The sequence below is a fragment of the Mobula birostris genome, chromosome 1 (genome assembly GCF_030028105.1).
Source record: "Mobula birostris isolate sMobBir1 chromosome 1, sMobBir1.hap1, whole genome shotgun sequence".
NCBI classification, from domain to species: domain Eukaryota; kingdom Metazoa; phylum Chordata; class Chondrichthyes; order Myliobatiformes; family Myliobatidae; genus Mobula; species Mobula birostris.
In genome coordinates this window covers 143,015,546-143,032,988 of record NC_092370.1, presented here as the reverse complement: position 1 = coordinate 143,032,988, position 17,443 = coordinate 143,015,546, and the positions used below count along the sequence as shown (strand labels likewise).

Sequence of the window (17,443 nt, the reverse complement as noted above, 5' to 3'; positions counted from 1 at the left end):
CCAGTTGTTTACAATATATATTAATGACTTGGATGAAGGAATTAAATGCAGCATCTCCAAGTTTGCGGATGACACGAAGCTGGGTGGCGGTGTTAGCTGTGAGGAGGATGCTAAGAGGATGCAGGGTGACTTGGATAGGTTGGGTGAGTGGACAAATTCATGGCAGATGCAATTTAATGTGGATAAATGTGAAGTTATCCACTTTGGTGGCAAAAATAGGAAAACAGATTATTATCTGAATGGTGGCCGATTAGGAAAATGGGAGGTGCAACGAGACCTGGGTGTCATTATACACCAGTCATTGAAAGTGGGCGTGCAGGTACAGCAGGCGGTGAAAAAGGTGAATGGTATGCTGGCATTTATAGCGAGAGGATTCGAGTACAGGAGCAGGGAGGTACTACTGCAGTTGTACAAGGCCTTGGTGAGAGCACACCTGGAGTATTGTGTGCAGTTTTGGTCCCCTAATCTGAGGAAAGACATCCTTGCCATAGAGGGAGTACAGAGAAGGTTCACCAGATTGATTCCTGGGATGGCAGGACTTTCATATGAAGAAAGACTGGATGAAGTGGGCTTGTACTCGTTGGAATTTAGAAGATTGAGGGGGGATCTGATTGAAACGTATAAGATCCTAAAGGGATTGGACAGGCTAGATGCAGGAAGATTGTTCCCGATGTTGGGGAAGTCCAGAACGAGGGGTCACAGTTTGAGGATAGAGGTGAAGCCTTTTAGGACCGAGATTAGGCAAAACTTCTTCACACAGAGAGTGGTGAATCTGTGGAATTCTCTGCCACAGGAAACAGTTGAGGCCAGTTCATTGGCTATATTTAAGAGGGAGTTAGATATGGCCCTTGTGGCTACGGGGGTCAGGGGGTATGGAGGGAAGGCTGGGGTGGTGTTCTGAGTTGGATGATCAGCCATGATCATAATAAATGGTGGTGCAGGCTCGAAGGGCTGAATGGCCTACTCCTGCACCTATTTTCTATGTTTATTCTGACAGGCACAGACAAGCTTTGAACTCACTTTTGAAGGCCTCCCACTTACTAAGTACAGGTTTCCCCCGCCATCCGAAGGTAGAGTGTTCCTATGAAACGTTTCGTAAGCCAAAATGTCGTAAATGTCGTGGAATTCTTCATTAAGATGGAGAGTGACATAGTTAATTCAGAAACAAAGGTTCTGAACTTAAAGAAGAGTAACTTTGAAGGTATGAGACGTGAATTAGCTAAGATAGACTGGCAAATGACACTTAAAGGGTTGACGGTGGATATGCAATGGCAAGCATTTAAAGATCGCATGGATGAACTACAACAATTGTTCATCCCAGTTTGGCAAAAGAATAAATCAGGGAAGGTAGTGCACCCATGGCTGACAAGGGAAATGAGGGATAGTATCAATTCCAAAGAAGAAGCATAAAATTAGCCAGAAAAAGTGGCTCACCTGAGGACTGGGAGAAATTCAGAGTCCAGCAGAGGAGGACAAAGGGCTTAATTAGGAAAAGGAAAAAAGATTATGAGAGAAAACTGGCAGGGAACATAAAAACTGACTGTAAAAGCTTTTTTAGATATGTGAAAAGAAAAAGATTGGTTAAGACAAATGTAGGTCCCCTATAGACAGAAACAGGTGAATTGATTATGGGGAGCAAGGACATGGCAGACCAATTGAATAACTGCTTTGGTTCTGTCTTCATTAAGGAGGACATAAATAATCTTCCGGAAATAGTAGGGGACAGAGGGTCCAGTGAGATGGAGGAACTGAGGGAAATACATGTTAGTAGGGAAGTGGTGTTAGGTAAATTGAAGGGATTAAAGGCAGATAAATCCCCAGGGCCAGATGGTCTGCATCCCAGAGTGCTTAAGGAAGTAGCCCAAGAAATAGTGGATGCATTAGTGATAATTTTTTCAAAACTCTTTAGATTCTGGACTAGTTCCTGAGGATAGGAGGGTGGCTAATGTAACCCCGCTTTTTAAAAAAGGAGGGAGAGAGAAACCGGGGAATTATAGACCGGTTAGCCTAACGTCGGTGGTGGGGAAACTGCTGGAGTCAGTTATCAAAGATGTGATAACAGCACATTTGGAAAGTGGTGAAATCATCGGACAAAGTCAGCATGGATTTGTGAAAGGAAATTCATGTCTGATGAATCTCATAGAATTTTTTGAGGATGTAACCAGAAGAGTGGATAGGGGAGAACCAGTGGATGTGGTATGTTTGGATTTTCAAATGGCTTTTGACAAGGTCCCACACAGGAGATTAGTGTGCAAACTTAAAGCACACAGTATTGGGGGTAAGGTATTGGTGTGGGTGGAGAGTTGGTTAGCAGACAGGAAGCAAAGAGTGGGAATAAACGGGACCTTTTCAGAATGGCAGGCGGTGACTAGTGGGGTACCGCAAGGCTCAGTGCTGGGACCCCAGTTGTTTACAATATATATTAATGACTTGGATGAGGGAATTAAATGCAGCATCTCCAAGTTTGCGGATGACATGAAGCTGGGTGGCGGTGTTAGCTGTGAGGAGGATGCTAAGAGGATGCAGGGTGACTTGGATAGGTTGGGTGAGTGGGCAAATTCATGGCAGATGCAATTTAATGTGGATAAATGTGAGGTTATTCACTTTGGTGGCAAAAACAGGAAAACAGGTTATTATCTGAATGGTGGCCGATTAAGAAAAGGGGAGGTGCAACGAGACCTGGGTGTCATTATACACCAGTCATCGAAAGTGGGCATGCAGGTACCAGCAGGCGGTGAAAAAGGTGAATCGTATGCTGGCATTCACAGCAAGAGGATTCGAGTACAGGGGCAGGGAGGTACTACTACGGTTGTACAAGGCCTTGGTGAGACCACACCTGGAGTATTGTGTGCAGTTTTGGCCCCCTTATCTGAGGAAAGACATCCTTACCATAGAGGGAGTACAAAGAAAGTTCACCAGATTGATTCCTGGGATGGCAGGGCTTTCATATGATGAAAGACTGGATCGACTAGGCTTATACTTGTTGGAATTTAGAAGATTGAGGGGGAATCTTATTGAACCGTATAAAATCCTAAAGGGATTGGACAGGCTAGATGCAGGAAGATTGTTCCCGATGTTGGGGAAGTGCAGAACGAGGGGTCACAGTTTGAGGATAAAAGGGAAGCCTTTTAGGACTGAGATTAGGAAAAACTTCTTCACACAGAGAGTGGTGAATCTGTGGAATTCTCTGCTACAGGAAACAGTTGAAACCAGTTCATTGGCTACATTTAAGAGGGAGTTAGATATGGCCCTTGTGGCTAAAGGGATCAGGGGGTATGGAGGGAAGGCTGGTACAGGGTTCTGAGTTGGATGATCAGCCATGATCATATTGAATGGCGGTGCAGGCTTGAAGGGCCGAATGGCCTACTCCTGCACCTATTTTCTATGTTTCGAAAGCGAAGAAGCAATTACCATTTATTTATATGGGAAAATCTTGTGAGCGTTCGCAGACCCAAAAATAACCTACCAAATCATGCCAAATAACACATAAAACCTAAAATAACAGTAACATATAGTAAAAGCAGGAATGATATGATAAATACACAGCCTATATAAAGTAGAAATACTTCTCTATAACGATTGCCTGCACAGATCTCCGTAGCGAAAATCTCACGCAAACACTGTTGGCATAAACGCGCTCTCTAGTAACCTATAAACTATGAAGCTGCCAAATCTACCAAATAACACGTAAAAATACACAGCCTATATAAAGTTGAAATAATGTATGTACAGTGTAGTATCACTTACTGGAATTGGGAAGACATCGAGCATACTGATGATAGTGTGTTAGACTGAGTCGTCGCAGGTTGGGGTGGTGCAGTGGCCCCCACCCTCCAGGCCGCCGACTGATACATTGCCGCGAAGCAAGCAGGGGTAGCCAGGAGGCACTCAGCACATCTTTAAGAAAAAGCCGAAATAAACATGCTAATTAATTAGGTGCTGCCCGGCACGTAAATGTTGGCGCAGATCAGAGACGATTGCCGATTGCATCGGCACTGATCTGAGCCGAGAATTACGTGCTAGGCAGCACTAATTAATTAGCATGTTTATTTCGGCTTTATTCTTAAAGATGTACTGTGTGCCTCCTGGCTGCTGCTGCATTCTCCGCAAATTGGTATAGTATCTGTCCGGGGCCCGGGTGTTGGGGTGGTGGGACATGGGGGTGTCATCTCATTGTCGGTCAGGGCGGGCAGCTCATCTTTTCCTATGACTGCCTGCCTGGATGTCAAAGGTCGAGGTTCATCGTCTGCTGTGGCTGATGTGGAAGGCTTGCTTGACTGCTGAGCCTCGCGCATTTTTCTATCACACAGTTCTTTGTAAGACTCAAAACATCCTGCAAATATCCCCTAAACCTACGTACCCTTTCAAAATTAAAGTCGTACCTTATCATTGCAGCGAAAATCTCACGTAGTTGCTTCACGTTCAGTTCCTGGATGACTTCACTTTCGCTACTGCATTCGGTTTCGATTGTTATCCTTTCCTCTTCCAAGTGCATCAGCTCTTCATCTATTAGTTCTTGGTCATGGGATGCCAAAACCTCATCAACATCATCTTCGTCAGCTTCCACAAACCAAACTCACTTTGTCCTTGCTTCGTTCACCACGATTGAAACGTTTAATTATGTCTAGTTTTACGCTAAGTGTAACACCCTTACGAGCTCTTTCAGGCTTTTTTGACACCTTAGAACTCATCTTGCAAACGGCTGCTCACAGGCTCGTGCTTAAGCAATGCTGTTCCGAATCCGGGGGAGAGTGGCTGCTCGGGGCACGCGCTGATTTTTTTATCGCGCGCTGCCTTTCTTCGTAACAGTGAAGACACGTTCTGAAAGCAAAAACATGGTACTAATGTAGGTTTTTCGTAACAGTGAGGTTTCGTAAAGTGAACGTTCGAAAAGCGGGGGACACCTGTACACCTTTGCCAAATAACAACTTGTCCCAATCCACATTTGCCTCATCCTTTCTGATACCATCAAAATTGGTCTTCTCCAATTTTGAGTTTCAAATTGTGGACCAGACTTAACTTTTTGTATATTTCCTTTGAAACGACAGTCGACCCTCCTTATCCACAGGTTCCGCATGCGGGAATTCAACCAACCGCGAATCGAGAAAACCCGGAAGTGCTCTTCCAGCATTTGTTGTTCGAGCATGTACAGACTTTTTTTTCTTTTCATTATTCCCTAAACAATGCAGTAAAACAACTATTTTATGTAGTATTTACATTGTATTAGGTATTATAAGTAATCTAGAGACGATTTGAAGTATACAGGAGGATATGTGTAGGTTAAACCTGGATCGGGATCGAAAGGAAACCGGAAGTTCTCTTACTAAGTAAGTCGGAACAGGTACATCCGGTATAACAGGTACGTCCGGACATGGCTTTAAGGTAAGGGGTGGGAAGTTCAAGGGGGATATTAGAGGAAAGTTTTTTACTCGGAGAGTGGTTGGTGCGTGGAATGCACTGCCTGAGTCAGTGGTGGAGGCAGATGCACTCGTGAAGTTTAAGAGACTACTAGACAGGTATATGGAGGAATTTAAGGTGGGGGGTTGTATGGAGGCAGGGTTTGAGGGTCGGCGCAACATTGTGGGCCGAAGGGCCTGTAATGTGCTGTACTATTCTATGTTATTTAGCGTCAGTTAGTCAAACGTTTGTCTTAGTATATAGTATATATTTTACCTTTCTATGCATATAAAACACTTAAGAAACGTATGTTTCAGAGCTGGGCCCAGTGACAGACCGCTCCCGAGTGCGCTGTCCATCTATGCTGGGTTGATGTGAAGGATCAAAAACCCAAAACCGAATAAATGAACCACTGCGTTGCTTAGTAATAATTGTAGCTTTCATCGAGGCAGGGCCTTTCTCACTTTATCCTTTAAAATTGTTCCGATCGTTGACCGACTGTAGCCTAACGCTTTTCCAATGACCGATGGCGTTTCACCTCTTTCTGACCGCTTTAGTATTTCCACGTTATTTTCCATTCGTGATCGTGATTATTTTAGTGAACAGAAACACTGCGGATTCAGAGCTCTGCTGCTGGGTCCTAATGTCCACCGCACTGAGACAAGTTAAATGAGGTCCTGGGTTTTGCTGGGTCCTAAGGTCCACTGCATTGAGCCAGGTTGAATAACGAACTTGAGCATCCGAGTTTTTTGGTATCCGCAAGGGGTCCCAGAACCAGTCCCTTGCGGATAAAGAGGGCCGACTGTACTGGCATTGTAATCACTATATGCAAAGTATTCACCTACACAAACTTCTGTCACCTGCCCTGTCTCATTCGTTAATAGCAGATCAAGTATCACACACTCTGTCATTGGGATTTCTACGTACTGATTAAGGAAACTTTCCTGAACACATTTGACAAACTCTATCCCATCTCGTCCTTGTACAGTATAGGAGACCCAGTCAATATGTGGAAAGTCAAAATCACCTACTGTAATAGCCTATTGTTTCTTGCAACAGTCTACCATCTCTTTACAAATTTGTTCCTTGAAATCCCTCGGACTGTTGTGTAGTCTGTAATATAGCCCCATTAATGTGGCCATACCTTTCTTATTTCTCAGTACCACCCATAATGCCTCGCTAGATGTTCTCCAGTCTGTCCTGACAGTCACTGCCATGACAATTTCCCTGCCTAGTTATGCCACCCCTCCTCCTTTTATCCCTACAGCTCTGTCTCATTTAAAATAACGGAACCATGGAATATTGAGCTGCCAGTGCTGTCCCACCTACAGCTAAGTCTCACTAATGGCTCCAATATTATAATTCCATGTGTTGATTCATGCCTTGAGCTCATCTGCCTTTCCTACGATACTTCTTGCATTGAAATATACACAGCTCAGGGCACTAGTCGCCCCTGCTCAACCCTTTAATTTCTGACTTTGTCTGAGGTCTTAGGAACATCTGTCTCCTCAACCTCTCCACTAACTGTTCTGGCACTCTGGTTCCTATCCCCCTGCAACTCAAGATTAAGCCCATCATTCAGCACCAGCAAACCTTCCTGTTAGGATATTAGTCCCTTCCAGTTCAGGTGCAAGCTGTCTCTTCTGTACAGGTCCAACCTTCCCTGGAAGAGAGCCCAGTGATCAAAGTATCTTGTGTTCTCCCTCCTACTACACCAACTCCTTAGCCATGTGTTAAACTGTGTAATCTTCCTATTTCTGGCCTCACTTGTATGTAGAAACATAGAAAATAGGTGCAGGAGTAGGCCATTCGGCCCTTCGAGCCTGCACCGCCATTCAGTATGATCATGGCTGATCATCCAACTCAGAACCCTGTACCAGCCTTCCCTCCATACCCCCTGATCACTTTAGCCACATGTGGCACAATGCTGAGATCATAACTTTGGATGTCTTGCCCTTTAAGTTAGCACCAAACTCCTTTTGCAGAAAGATCCGAGATGTCTGGGATGCTGGTACCCAGGAGGCAACATACTATCTGGGAATCTTGTTCTTGTCCACAAAACCTCCTTCCTGTTCCCCTACTAATGAATCCCCTAACACCACAGTTCGCCTGTTCTCTCCCCTTGCTTCTGAATTGCAGACTCAGACTCAGTGCCAGAGACTTGACTTTTCTCTGCTAGGTCATCCCCCCACCTGCAGTATCTAAAGTAATATACCTGTTGTTGAGGGGGATTGCTACATGGGCACTCTATACAGACTGCTTAACCCCTTTCCCCTTCATGACTGTCACCTAGTTTCCTGTGTCGTGCACCTTGGGTGTAAATGTTCTGCACCATTCGTATCTCCTCAGATAGTGAAGCAGTTCGTACCCAAATGCAGCAGGACCGGGACAATATCCAGGCTTGGGCTGACAAGTGGCAAGTAACATTCGAGCCACTCAAGTGCCAGGCAATGACCATCTCCAACAAGAGAGGCTCTAACCATCGTCTCTTAACAGTCAGTGGCATCACCATCACTGAATCCCCTACTATTAACATCCTGGGGGTTACCATTGATAGGAAACTGAACTGGTCTAGCCATATAAACACCGTGGTTACCAGAGCTGGTCAAAAGCTAGAAATCCTGCGGCATTTAACTCACCTCCTGACTCCCCAAATCCTGTCCACCATCTACAAGGCTCAGGTCAGAGTGTAATGGAATACTCACCACTCGCCTGGATGAGTACAGCTCCATCAACACTCAAGAAGCTTGACGCCATCCAGTACAAGGCAGCCCACTTGATTGTATTCCCTTCTACAAGCATCCAATCCCTTCACCGTCGATGAACAGTTGCAGCAGTATGTGCTATCTACACGATGCACTGCAACAATACATCAAACCACCTTCCAGACCCACGACCACTACCATCTAGAAGGACAAGAACAGCAGCTACCTGGGAACACCACCACTTGGAAATCCCCCTCCAAGTCACTTACCATCCTGACTTGGGACCATGTCACTGCTCCTTCATTGTCGCTGGGTCAAAATCATGGAATTCTCTCCCTAAGAACACTGAGTGTATCTACACCTCAGGGACTGCAACGGTTCAAGAAGGCAGCTCATCACCACCTTCTCAAGGGCAACGAAGGATGGACAATAAATGCTGGCTTAGCTGGCGATGCCCACATCCTGTAAATGAATAAATTTTAAAATCCTACCTCTCTATATGTCCTATTACAACCTTAGCCTCCCAAATGATCCCGAGTTCATCCAGTTCCATCTCTAACTCCTTAATGTGGAGTGTTAGAAACTTGCAGTTGTCGTCGCCAGGGATACTGGAGGTCTCCTGGACTTGTCACATTCTGCAAGAGGAGCATTTCACTTTCCTGCTTGGCATCTCTACTGCTCTAACTGAGCAAATGTAAAGGGGTGGGGGAATCTACCTACAGCTTTTGTCTGCTTTCCCTGACAAAAGTCTCGAAGAGCTAAAGCCTCAAACTCTCCACTCTTAACTCTGACCACTACAACAATGGCTGCTTCGCCTTCCCCTGCCTTCCTTTAATTTGTTCTTGCTTATCAATCCCAAATGCTGATTGACCGCTGCTCAAAGCTCCAGGATTGCTGTGAGTAACTACCTTTTCCACTCAATCAGCGAACTTGAATGAACTATGTTTTCTCAGGCTTCTGATCTCTCCGATTGCATGTTGCCTCAGGATATCGCTCCTTTTCTCTGAACTAACTAGTCTCCATGTCCTTCTCCATGTTAAATGTGGATAAGAAGTATCATCTTTTTCGATTCACTTTTATGTTTATCTTGTGTCCTCTTTTTAAGATTCTGATTTCCACTTTACGTGTACTTCTACATCCTTTATGCTTCCTCCAGAGATTTGCCTTAGATGACATACAGTTTGCTTCCTTTTTCCTGACTAGAACCTCAATATCTCTTGTCAGCCAGGGTTCCCTAATATTACCAGCCTTGCCCTTAACTGTAACAGGAACATGTTGCATCCATTGTCAAAAGCCATGCCCTATTCTCGCTACTACCATTGGGTAGGAGGTACAGAATCTTTAGGTCCCACACCCAGCAGGTTTGGGAACAGTTATTATTCTACAAACATCTGGCTCCTGAACTAATGCGAATACTTTCATTCGTGACTGCTCTGAACCTATTCTATGATCTACAGATTCACTTTCAAGGACTCTTTCATGTTCTCAGTGATAGTTTTATTTGCAGTTTGTTGTCTTTTGCACATTCGTATTTGTCAGTCTTTGTTTATGTATAGTTTTTTGTTAAATTATATTGTTTGTTTCTTGAAAATGCCTGCAAGAAAATGAATCTCCATGCTGTATATGTAAACTTATATGTACTTTGATAATAAATATACTTTGAATTTTTCTTACCTCACTTTTTAAATCCTGCCACTTGCCAGACATCTCTTTACAAGCTAATAGCCTCTTCCAATCAACATTCGAAATTCCTTTCAAATGTCATGAAAATTAGCCTCCCAATTTAGGACTTCACCTAGCAGATCATTCCTATCTTTCCTATAAATAGTATTAAGCTAATAACTATGGTTGCTGGTCTCAAAGTGCTCCTGCACTGACACATCAGCCACTTGCCCAGCCTCATTTCCTAAGAGGAGGTAAAGGGTAGTCCCGTCTGTAATAGGGCCACCTATATATTGCTTAAGAAAACTTTCCTGCCTCGTCTAACTCCTAGCACAATGCCGGACCCAGTCACCTACCATTATAATCTTGCAGCTTGTTGCAATTTCCTTATATATTAGCTCCTCTGATTTCTTCTGACAATTGGGAGGGGAGGCAGTCTATAGTATAATCCCAACAGAGTGATCACCCCTTTAATTCTAAGTTCTATACTTACCCCTTTCTATGTTTCCCCTTGGAATATCCTCTCCAAGTACTGCTGTGATGTTCACTCTTAGCGATTTTGCGTTTCCTCGACCTCTCTTGCCTCCACCTCTATCGCACAGGAAGCATTGGTAATTGAAGATTGATTTGCCACTCCTGCCCATCCCTCAACCAGTTTGACTGGTGTAGGATTGCAGAGGTGGATTTCCCAGCATTTCCAGTGCATCTGTCACTTGGAACACTATGGACATGTATGTGTACTGTAATTTTCTTTCTTTTTGTATAGTCAGAGAACCTTTGGCCTTTATGAGTCTATATTGGCTTTCAGATCAATCCCTTTATTCCCACTTATTACTCCTAATTTATTTGCTTGCCCATACCTGCCCCGGTGGATTCAACTCCTGGTCAGCTACATGACGGGTTATTTACAGTTAAACTACAAGCGCATCTTTCAAATGTGGGGAAGCCAGAGCAAACCACATTGATAGCACTTGAACCTGGATTGCTGGAGTTATTAGACAGCTGGACTTCCTTTAGCCCCACCATATCACCCCCCCCCCCCCCCACCAATCAAGTAGGGGTAGTGTAAGTCCAGTAAGTTTATTTTTGGTTTGCTTCATAATTGTCCATGTCTGCCAACTCGATTCAACACATGGCTGAATCCCGGCTTTTGTAAATGCAGGAAATCTAAATTTTTATCTGGAGCTATTGAACAATCGAAGCAAGATTAAACAAACTTTTAACATTATTAGTCTAAATCATGCTTTGTAATTTTTCTAAATGTAGAGCAATTTTATTTAAATTTTTCTGAGTGAGTACTTTCCTCAGTATGGTAAAATCCAGATGGACTGGCAGTAGGTAACATGCAGTTCATAATGATATTGATAGAATTACATCAGTTATTTGCCTTCTATCCTCCGATAAGGAAAGACGACTCTAGCTCTACACATGGATATACTCAGTTGAAAGCTGCACTGTTGCTAAAAGCAGTTGATATGGAGTACATCAAATTTATGATATTACATTGACTTGTCTTTTGGGAATTATGAATCAGCAAATCTGCATGGGAATTCAGCATATGAGCTGTTTCTGAAATATACATGGTCTGCTTGAAATCCTTTTTTTTAGAGGGAAAGGATGAGGGCATTTTCTTCTTTTAAGCAAATGCATGAGTAGACGATTATCACTTTTTAAATAAAATAATGCCTTAGTGATGCTTGCATTCTGTGTCACTCATGAGATTAATGATTGATTGTTGTATCCAACAATGACAGGAAACTGTATAAGAGTGTTTTTAAAGTGGAAAAGCTGGGGCAGTTCCACTCTCTCTACCTCAGAAGTCACAACATGCTGACAGGACGAAGGGTTCCAGCCCGAAACGTTGACCGATCTTTTCCACTGATGCTGCCCGACCTGCTGAGTTCCTCCAGCGTGTTGTGAGTGTAGCTTTGACCCCAGCATCTGTAGATTATTTTGTGTTTACCTCAGAAGTCTAGGTCCAGTGGTATGAGTAGTTGTCACAACTAGGTCCCCTTGGTTGCAATGGATGACTATGATTTCCCTGCCTTGTCATACGCTTCGCTCGCGACGAAGCATTGTGAAACCTGCCTTTCTGGCTGTTGGATCTCACTGTACATCTCATCCACCCAGTCTGCTGGAGCTGACTTTGCGTGCTTGGACAGGCATGTCCCTATCTCACCAGGTATGAGGTCCCTGACTACCCTCACCTGGTTTAGCCCATCTGTTGAAGCAGTGTACCGGGTTGCGGCCGCTGTTGTGTGCAAACAGCTACTTGGAGTCATAGGTGAGAGATGAGTGGGACCAAAGGTGAGTGAGCAACCTTGGAATAGACACGAAGAGCTAATTTACCAGACGTGCTATCCCTCCCTGGACACCCCATAACACTCCTATACACTACCTAATACCTAACGTGGATATAAGGTGACGCTTGTGATGGATACACTTTAAGATTTATTTCCTGTACATGTGCAGTGCCTCAGTTACTGGTTTTCCTTAGTCTTGTGTGTCTACTTTGTAACACTTGCAAACTATATATCCCAAAAACAAGTGTTCAGTGGTTTGTTCAATGAGTTCATGTTCCAGATGGGAGTGTGTTCCAACCATTGCTATTGTCTTTGCAGTGACCTTCTCAGTCGTTATGATAATGAGATTATAATACAGCTGCAGTTCTATCTTTGTTTGCATTTTGCTTGAGGCAAAAATTCTTATTGCATCTTGTATGATGTTTTCATTTCTGGTGTGTATTGTACCTTTTGTTAGTTTGAGTGAATAGATCTTTTGAAATTTCTTGATGCTTTTCTTTAAATATTATTACTTTTGTGTTATGTTACTTTTATCGGGAGTTACCAGTTCTGTCAAAATGAGGTTATTTAACCAATTGCCCTTTTATGTTTCTTCCTTTCCCTGCAGTATTTTGTTAAACTCAAAACAACATTTGTGCAGTTTATGAATTCAATAAAAATAAATGTGGATGGTATCTTAACTAGTAAGAATCACAGTGGTTCTTCCCTGTGTTAAATGTAGTTATGAGACTTTTGCTATTCCTCATTCTTTGCAAAATATTTCATTTCAATTTATCAGGGAAATACTATTCTCTCTTGGATTGTGATTCATCAGCAAGTTAAATGGACATTTCTTTTTGAACTGTGGAAAATTTATTTCTTTCACTAAAAGCAAACAAAATCTACATGTCACAGTTTGAGCTTAAATTTATTAAATATTTTATTTCACTTTAGGAAGCACTGTTCTGGGAGAAAAGCATGGTTTGGCAAATACGCAAGTTTCCGATATCTCCACTGGTATGTTTGCATTCATTCTAATAAGATGATTTTACTTGGGTGGTGGGGAAAAGATGTAATTTGGTACGATGGTTTTCTAATTTGCTCTTGTGGTTGAAGGACATTATTCAGACCTTTTTCAAAGTAACATCTTTATATTGGGTATAATGAAAACCAAATAAGAGGTGAAAGAAAATTGAGTTAATGTAGAACGTTGTATTTGGATATTATTTTTGGAATTGGATTGAATTAAAGTTAATTGTAATATATTTTATTTTAATTGTTATAATAGTTTAATTGATTAATGTGTAATTGATACAAATATGGTGGTCAATTAGCATAATATTCCAAACCCCTGGTTCTGTTCAAAGATGAAAATGCATTGGTGTTTACAACACACACAAAAAATGCTGGTGGAACGCAGCAGGCCAGGCAGCATCTATAGGAAGAGGTACAGTCAACATTTCGGGCCGAGACCCTTCGTCAGGACTAACTGAAAGAAGAGATAGTAAGAGATTTGAAAGTGGGAGATCCGAAATGATAGGAGAAGACAGGAGGGGGAGGGATAGAGCTTAGAGCTGGAAAGTTGATTGGCAAAACGGATACAAGGCTGGAGAAGGGAGAGGATCATGGGACGGGAGGCCTAGAGAGAAAGAAAGGGTGAGGGGAGCCCACCATAGTGAGAGGGACAGAGGGAGAAAAAAAGAGAGAGAGAGAGAGAGAAAAAGGGGGGAAAAATAATAAATAAGGGATGGGGTACGAAGGGGAGGTGGGGCATCAATGGAAGTTAGAGAAACCAATGTTCATGCCATCAGGTTGGAGGCTACCCAGATGGAATATAAGGTGTTGTTCCTCCAACCTGAGTGTGGCTTCATCTTGGCAGTAGAGGAGGCCATGGATAGACATATCAGAATGGGAATGGGACGTGGAATTAAAATGTGTGGCCACTGGGAGATTCCCCCTCCCCCTCCCACTTTCAAATCTCTTACTATCTCTTCTATCAGTTAGTCCCGACGAAGGGTCTCGGCCTGAAACCTCGACTGTACTTCTTCCTATAGATGCTGCCTGGCCTGCTGCGTTCACCAGCATTTTTTGTGTGTGTTGCTTGAATTTCCAGCATCTGCAGATTTCCTCGTGTTTGGTCTCTACAAGTTCATTTGTTTAAATACCCTACATCAGGGGTCCCCAACCTTTAATATTGACAATATTCTTGCGGACTGGCCGACCCGGGGTGGGAGGGAGGGATAGGGTTGCCAACGGAGAAGAGTAGCAGTCAAATACGTTGTTTACCCAGATTGAGACTACAACGACCATGAAGCCTTGCGCAGGCACCAGCGCGCATGCGTGACTTGCGCATGTACCTGCCTATTTCTCCCTACAAATCGTTTTTGGCGATTCTGTTCGGGGGGGGCGGGGCAGACTGTTAATCACAACTGGAATACAGGTGATTAAGTAGCTAATACACTCAATTTTGTTTCTAAAACGGTTTATCTAACGAATTTAATATTAAACACACAGCGCATATTTTCCTCGCATGAATATAGTGATAAGTCAATTATCAGGAGAGCTTGAAGTAAGTGTTGAATTAAATTCCAGTAGAAGTGGTAGAGGCAGGTTCGATATTATCATTTAAAGAAAAATTGGATAGATACGTGGACAGGAAAGGAATGGAGGGTTATGGGCTGAGTGCAGGTCGGTGGGACTAGGTGAGAGTCGCGTTCGGCACGGACTAGAAGGGGCGAGATCGCCTGTTTTCGTGCTGTAATTGTTATATGGTTATATAGGTCTGTCAATAGCATCATAGTATTTAAGTAACGTTTAGATATTAAACACACAGCACATATTTTCCCTGTATGAACATATAAAATCATTGCAACACACCAATATCGCTGCATCAGTGGAAGACCTGGGCTTGTTTCCCTGCAACAACACGGTCCTATTGAGGGGTGATGGGAGACAGCGATACTCGAAGGGAGTTCCTTATGTCCAGTCTATTCTGCAATTTAATTTTCGTTGCATTCATTGCAGAGATATGTTGGAAATGGAAGAAACGTTTTCAGTGCTTTCGTGGCTATCTCAGGATATTCAGCCTTGACTTTGATCCAGAATGCTGGCAGATGTTATGTCAAACATACTTTTAAGCCTGTCGTCATTTGCAAGCTGGAGGAGTTGATTTCCTTCCCACGCGGACATGGATATGCGCGGGTAATGAACTCACGTGCGTTCAAGCTGAACAGTGGGCGTGACAGGGAATGAGGAAAGGTGCAGCTGACTCATATCGCCAAATCATATCGTTTCCTCGCGGCCCGGTAGCACATGTTCTGCGGCCCGGTACCGGTCCGCGGCCCGGTGGTTGGGGACCGCTGCCCTACGTGCATTGTTGAAATTAATGCATACAAGGAGAAACCTAAAATAGATTCATATTGTAGAGCTGCTATTTGTTTGATTGTTGTGACATTGAGGCATTTTGTGTTAGTAAATTCATTCAAATATGCTTAACTGGACATACAACTTTTCCCCCAATGCGTGGGAGGATAACTAAGAAGGATTTTCAGTATGATGCCTTGTCAGTTCTGTATATTAAAGTAACTAAATAGTACAACTTGAAATCCACAGTACAGTAAAACTCTGGCAGTCTAGCAATTGGAAATCCATAATGTTCAGCATCAGGATTATGGGGGGAGTGGGGGCGGATGTGTGCAGTCATAGCCTGGGATCTGGAATGCTTGTAAATTTCCTGCTCCTGTGTATCTCATGTGAAAATTTACTTGACTACAATGTAACTTTTAACAAGTGAAATAAATATTTTTGGCTATCTGATATTGAATACCCAGCAGACTGAAAATCTGAGAGAGTATCAGTAATAAAATTCCAAGGGTGCCAGATTATCAGAGCTTGACTGCACGTGCACCACTCGGTGAACTTACTCTTTCTTTTAATCTAATTTACATTACATTACATTTATTGACACAATAATTAAAAGTTGAATGCCAATTCCACAATATGCTTTTTACTGTAGCAGTAATTGTAAAACTTTAATCCCTGAAAGTCTCTTGTCGCCTTCATGATAGGATCATCCAGCACTGTTTGGTTTAAAAAAGCATTTGAGAATGAAATTTTTTTGTGAGAACTTGCATAATTAAAATTTGAAAGTAAATACATCAGATTTAATTTGGGAATCTGTCTACTATTAGCCACATGAATACAGAAGACATAATATTATAAACTGGTATCGCTCATATAATTTGACCTGGAATTGCTTCCAGGATATCTTGCAGTCCTGCTCTATATGGGTCTGTAGCTCAGTTTGCACCTTGCCTGCTTAAGACTCACTAGAGCCCAGAAGGAGAGGGATGAATGTATGGAAAAAGAAATGTTTGTACTATTCCTTCAATCTTCTCCTTGTTGAATCTGGAGATTGTCCAGAAAGTTCTTCAAAAGTCAAGAATGAAGGGCAAATGTTATGGTTACAATAATTTCATTTGGGGCAGCACAGTAGCATAGAATTAGCACGACGCTTTATAGTACGGGCGACCTGGGTACATTTCCTGCTGCTGCCTGCAGGGAGTTTGTACGTTCTCCCCATGACCACACAGGTTTCATCCCACAGTCCAAAGGTGTGGAAGTTTAATTGGTAGGTTAATTGGTCATTGTAAATTGTTCTGTGATTAGACAAGGATTAAATGGGGGATCGCTGGGCAGCATGGCTCGAAGGGCAGGAAGAGCCTATTCCATGCTGTATCCCAGTAAGTAAATAAATTAATTAATAAAGTTGTTCATTATAGTGCAGGTCAGATAGTCAGCCTGTTCTAGCCAGCTAAGTAACAAAACAGCAGAGAGAAAAGACTAGTACAGAGGGAGAGGGAACGCAACAACAAAAAGCTGCGGGCTGTGTTTTCCCTCTTTGTACTGTAAAGTAGTTCAAACCAGGTAGAAAGGTGATGATAAGAATGGTCTACGAACAAGAACAGTCTTGATTTATGCTGCCATGGTATCTCAGGCTCACAGACAAAGAAACCGCAGAAATACAGAATCAACTATACTACAGATTACTGAAAATTTACAGACAAATTTTATAATAAAACCTGCAACCAAACTACAACAATAACAATTTAACAGCAATTTAGACCTAAATCCAGCAGCCTCGCCTCCCCACTTTGATTCTGAATACAACAATTTGAATCATGGCACTTGAAAATTTAGAGGCAGTAAAACTTGTGATATCAGCATTGAATAAAGAATTTAATCAACTGTGAGTTATAAAAACATAAGGGTTCTTGTACAGTCATGTGATAATTGGGTGAATTGTCCTTATGAGTTCAAACTTGCATGAGTTTGGACAGCTCATTTGATTATGGTCCTTATACAAGTAATTAAGATGTAAAATACAATAAGGCAAAC

The 17,443-nt window shown here is 42.7% G+C and overlaps 1 protein-coding gene across 2 annotated transcripts in view; it reads left to right on the top strand.

Moving 5' to 3' along the window:
• Window positions 1-17,443, top strand: part of lrp12 (low density lipoprotein receptor-related protein 12) — an 85,461-nt gene that overhangs the window by 12,178 nt on the left and 55,840 nt on the right. Inside the window, exon 2 of one of the 2 annotated variants that reach the window (XM_072262960.1) lies at window positions 13,001-13,063. The exons of the other annotated variant lie outside the window; for it this stretch is intronic. Coding sequence (XP_072119061.1) covers window positions 13,001-13,063 — 63 coding nt within the window. The remainder of the gene's footprint in view (window positions 1-13,000; window positions 13,064-17,443) is intronic. 2 annotated transcript variants of the gene reach the window in all.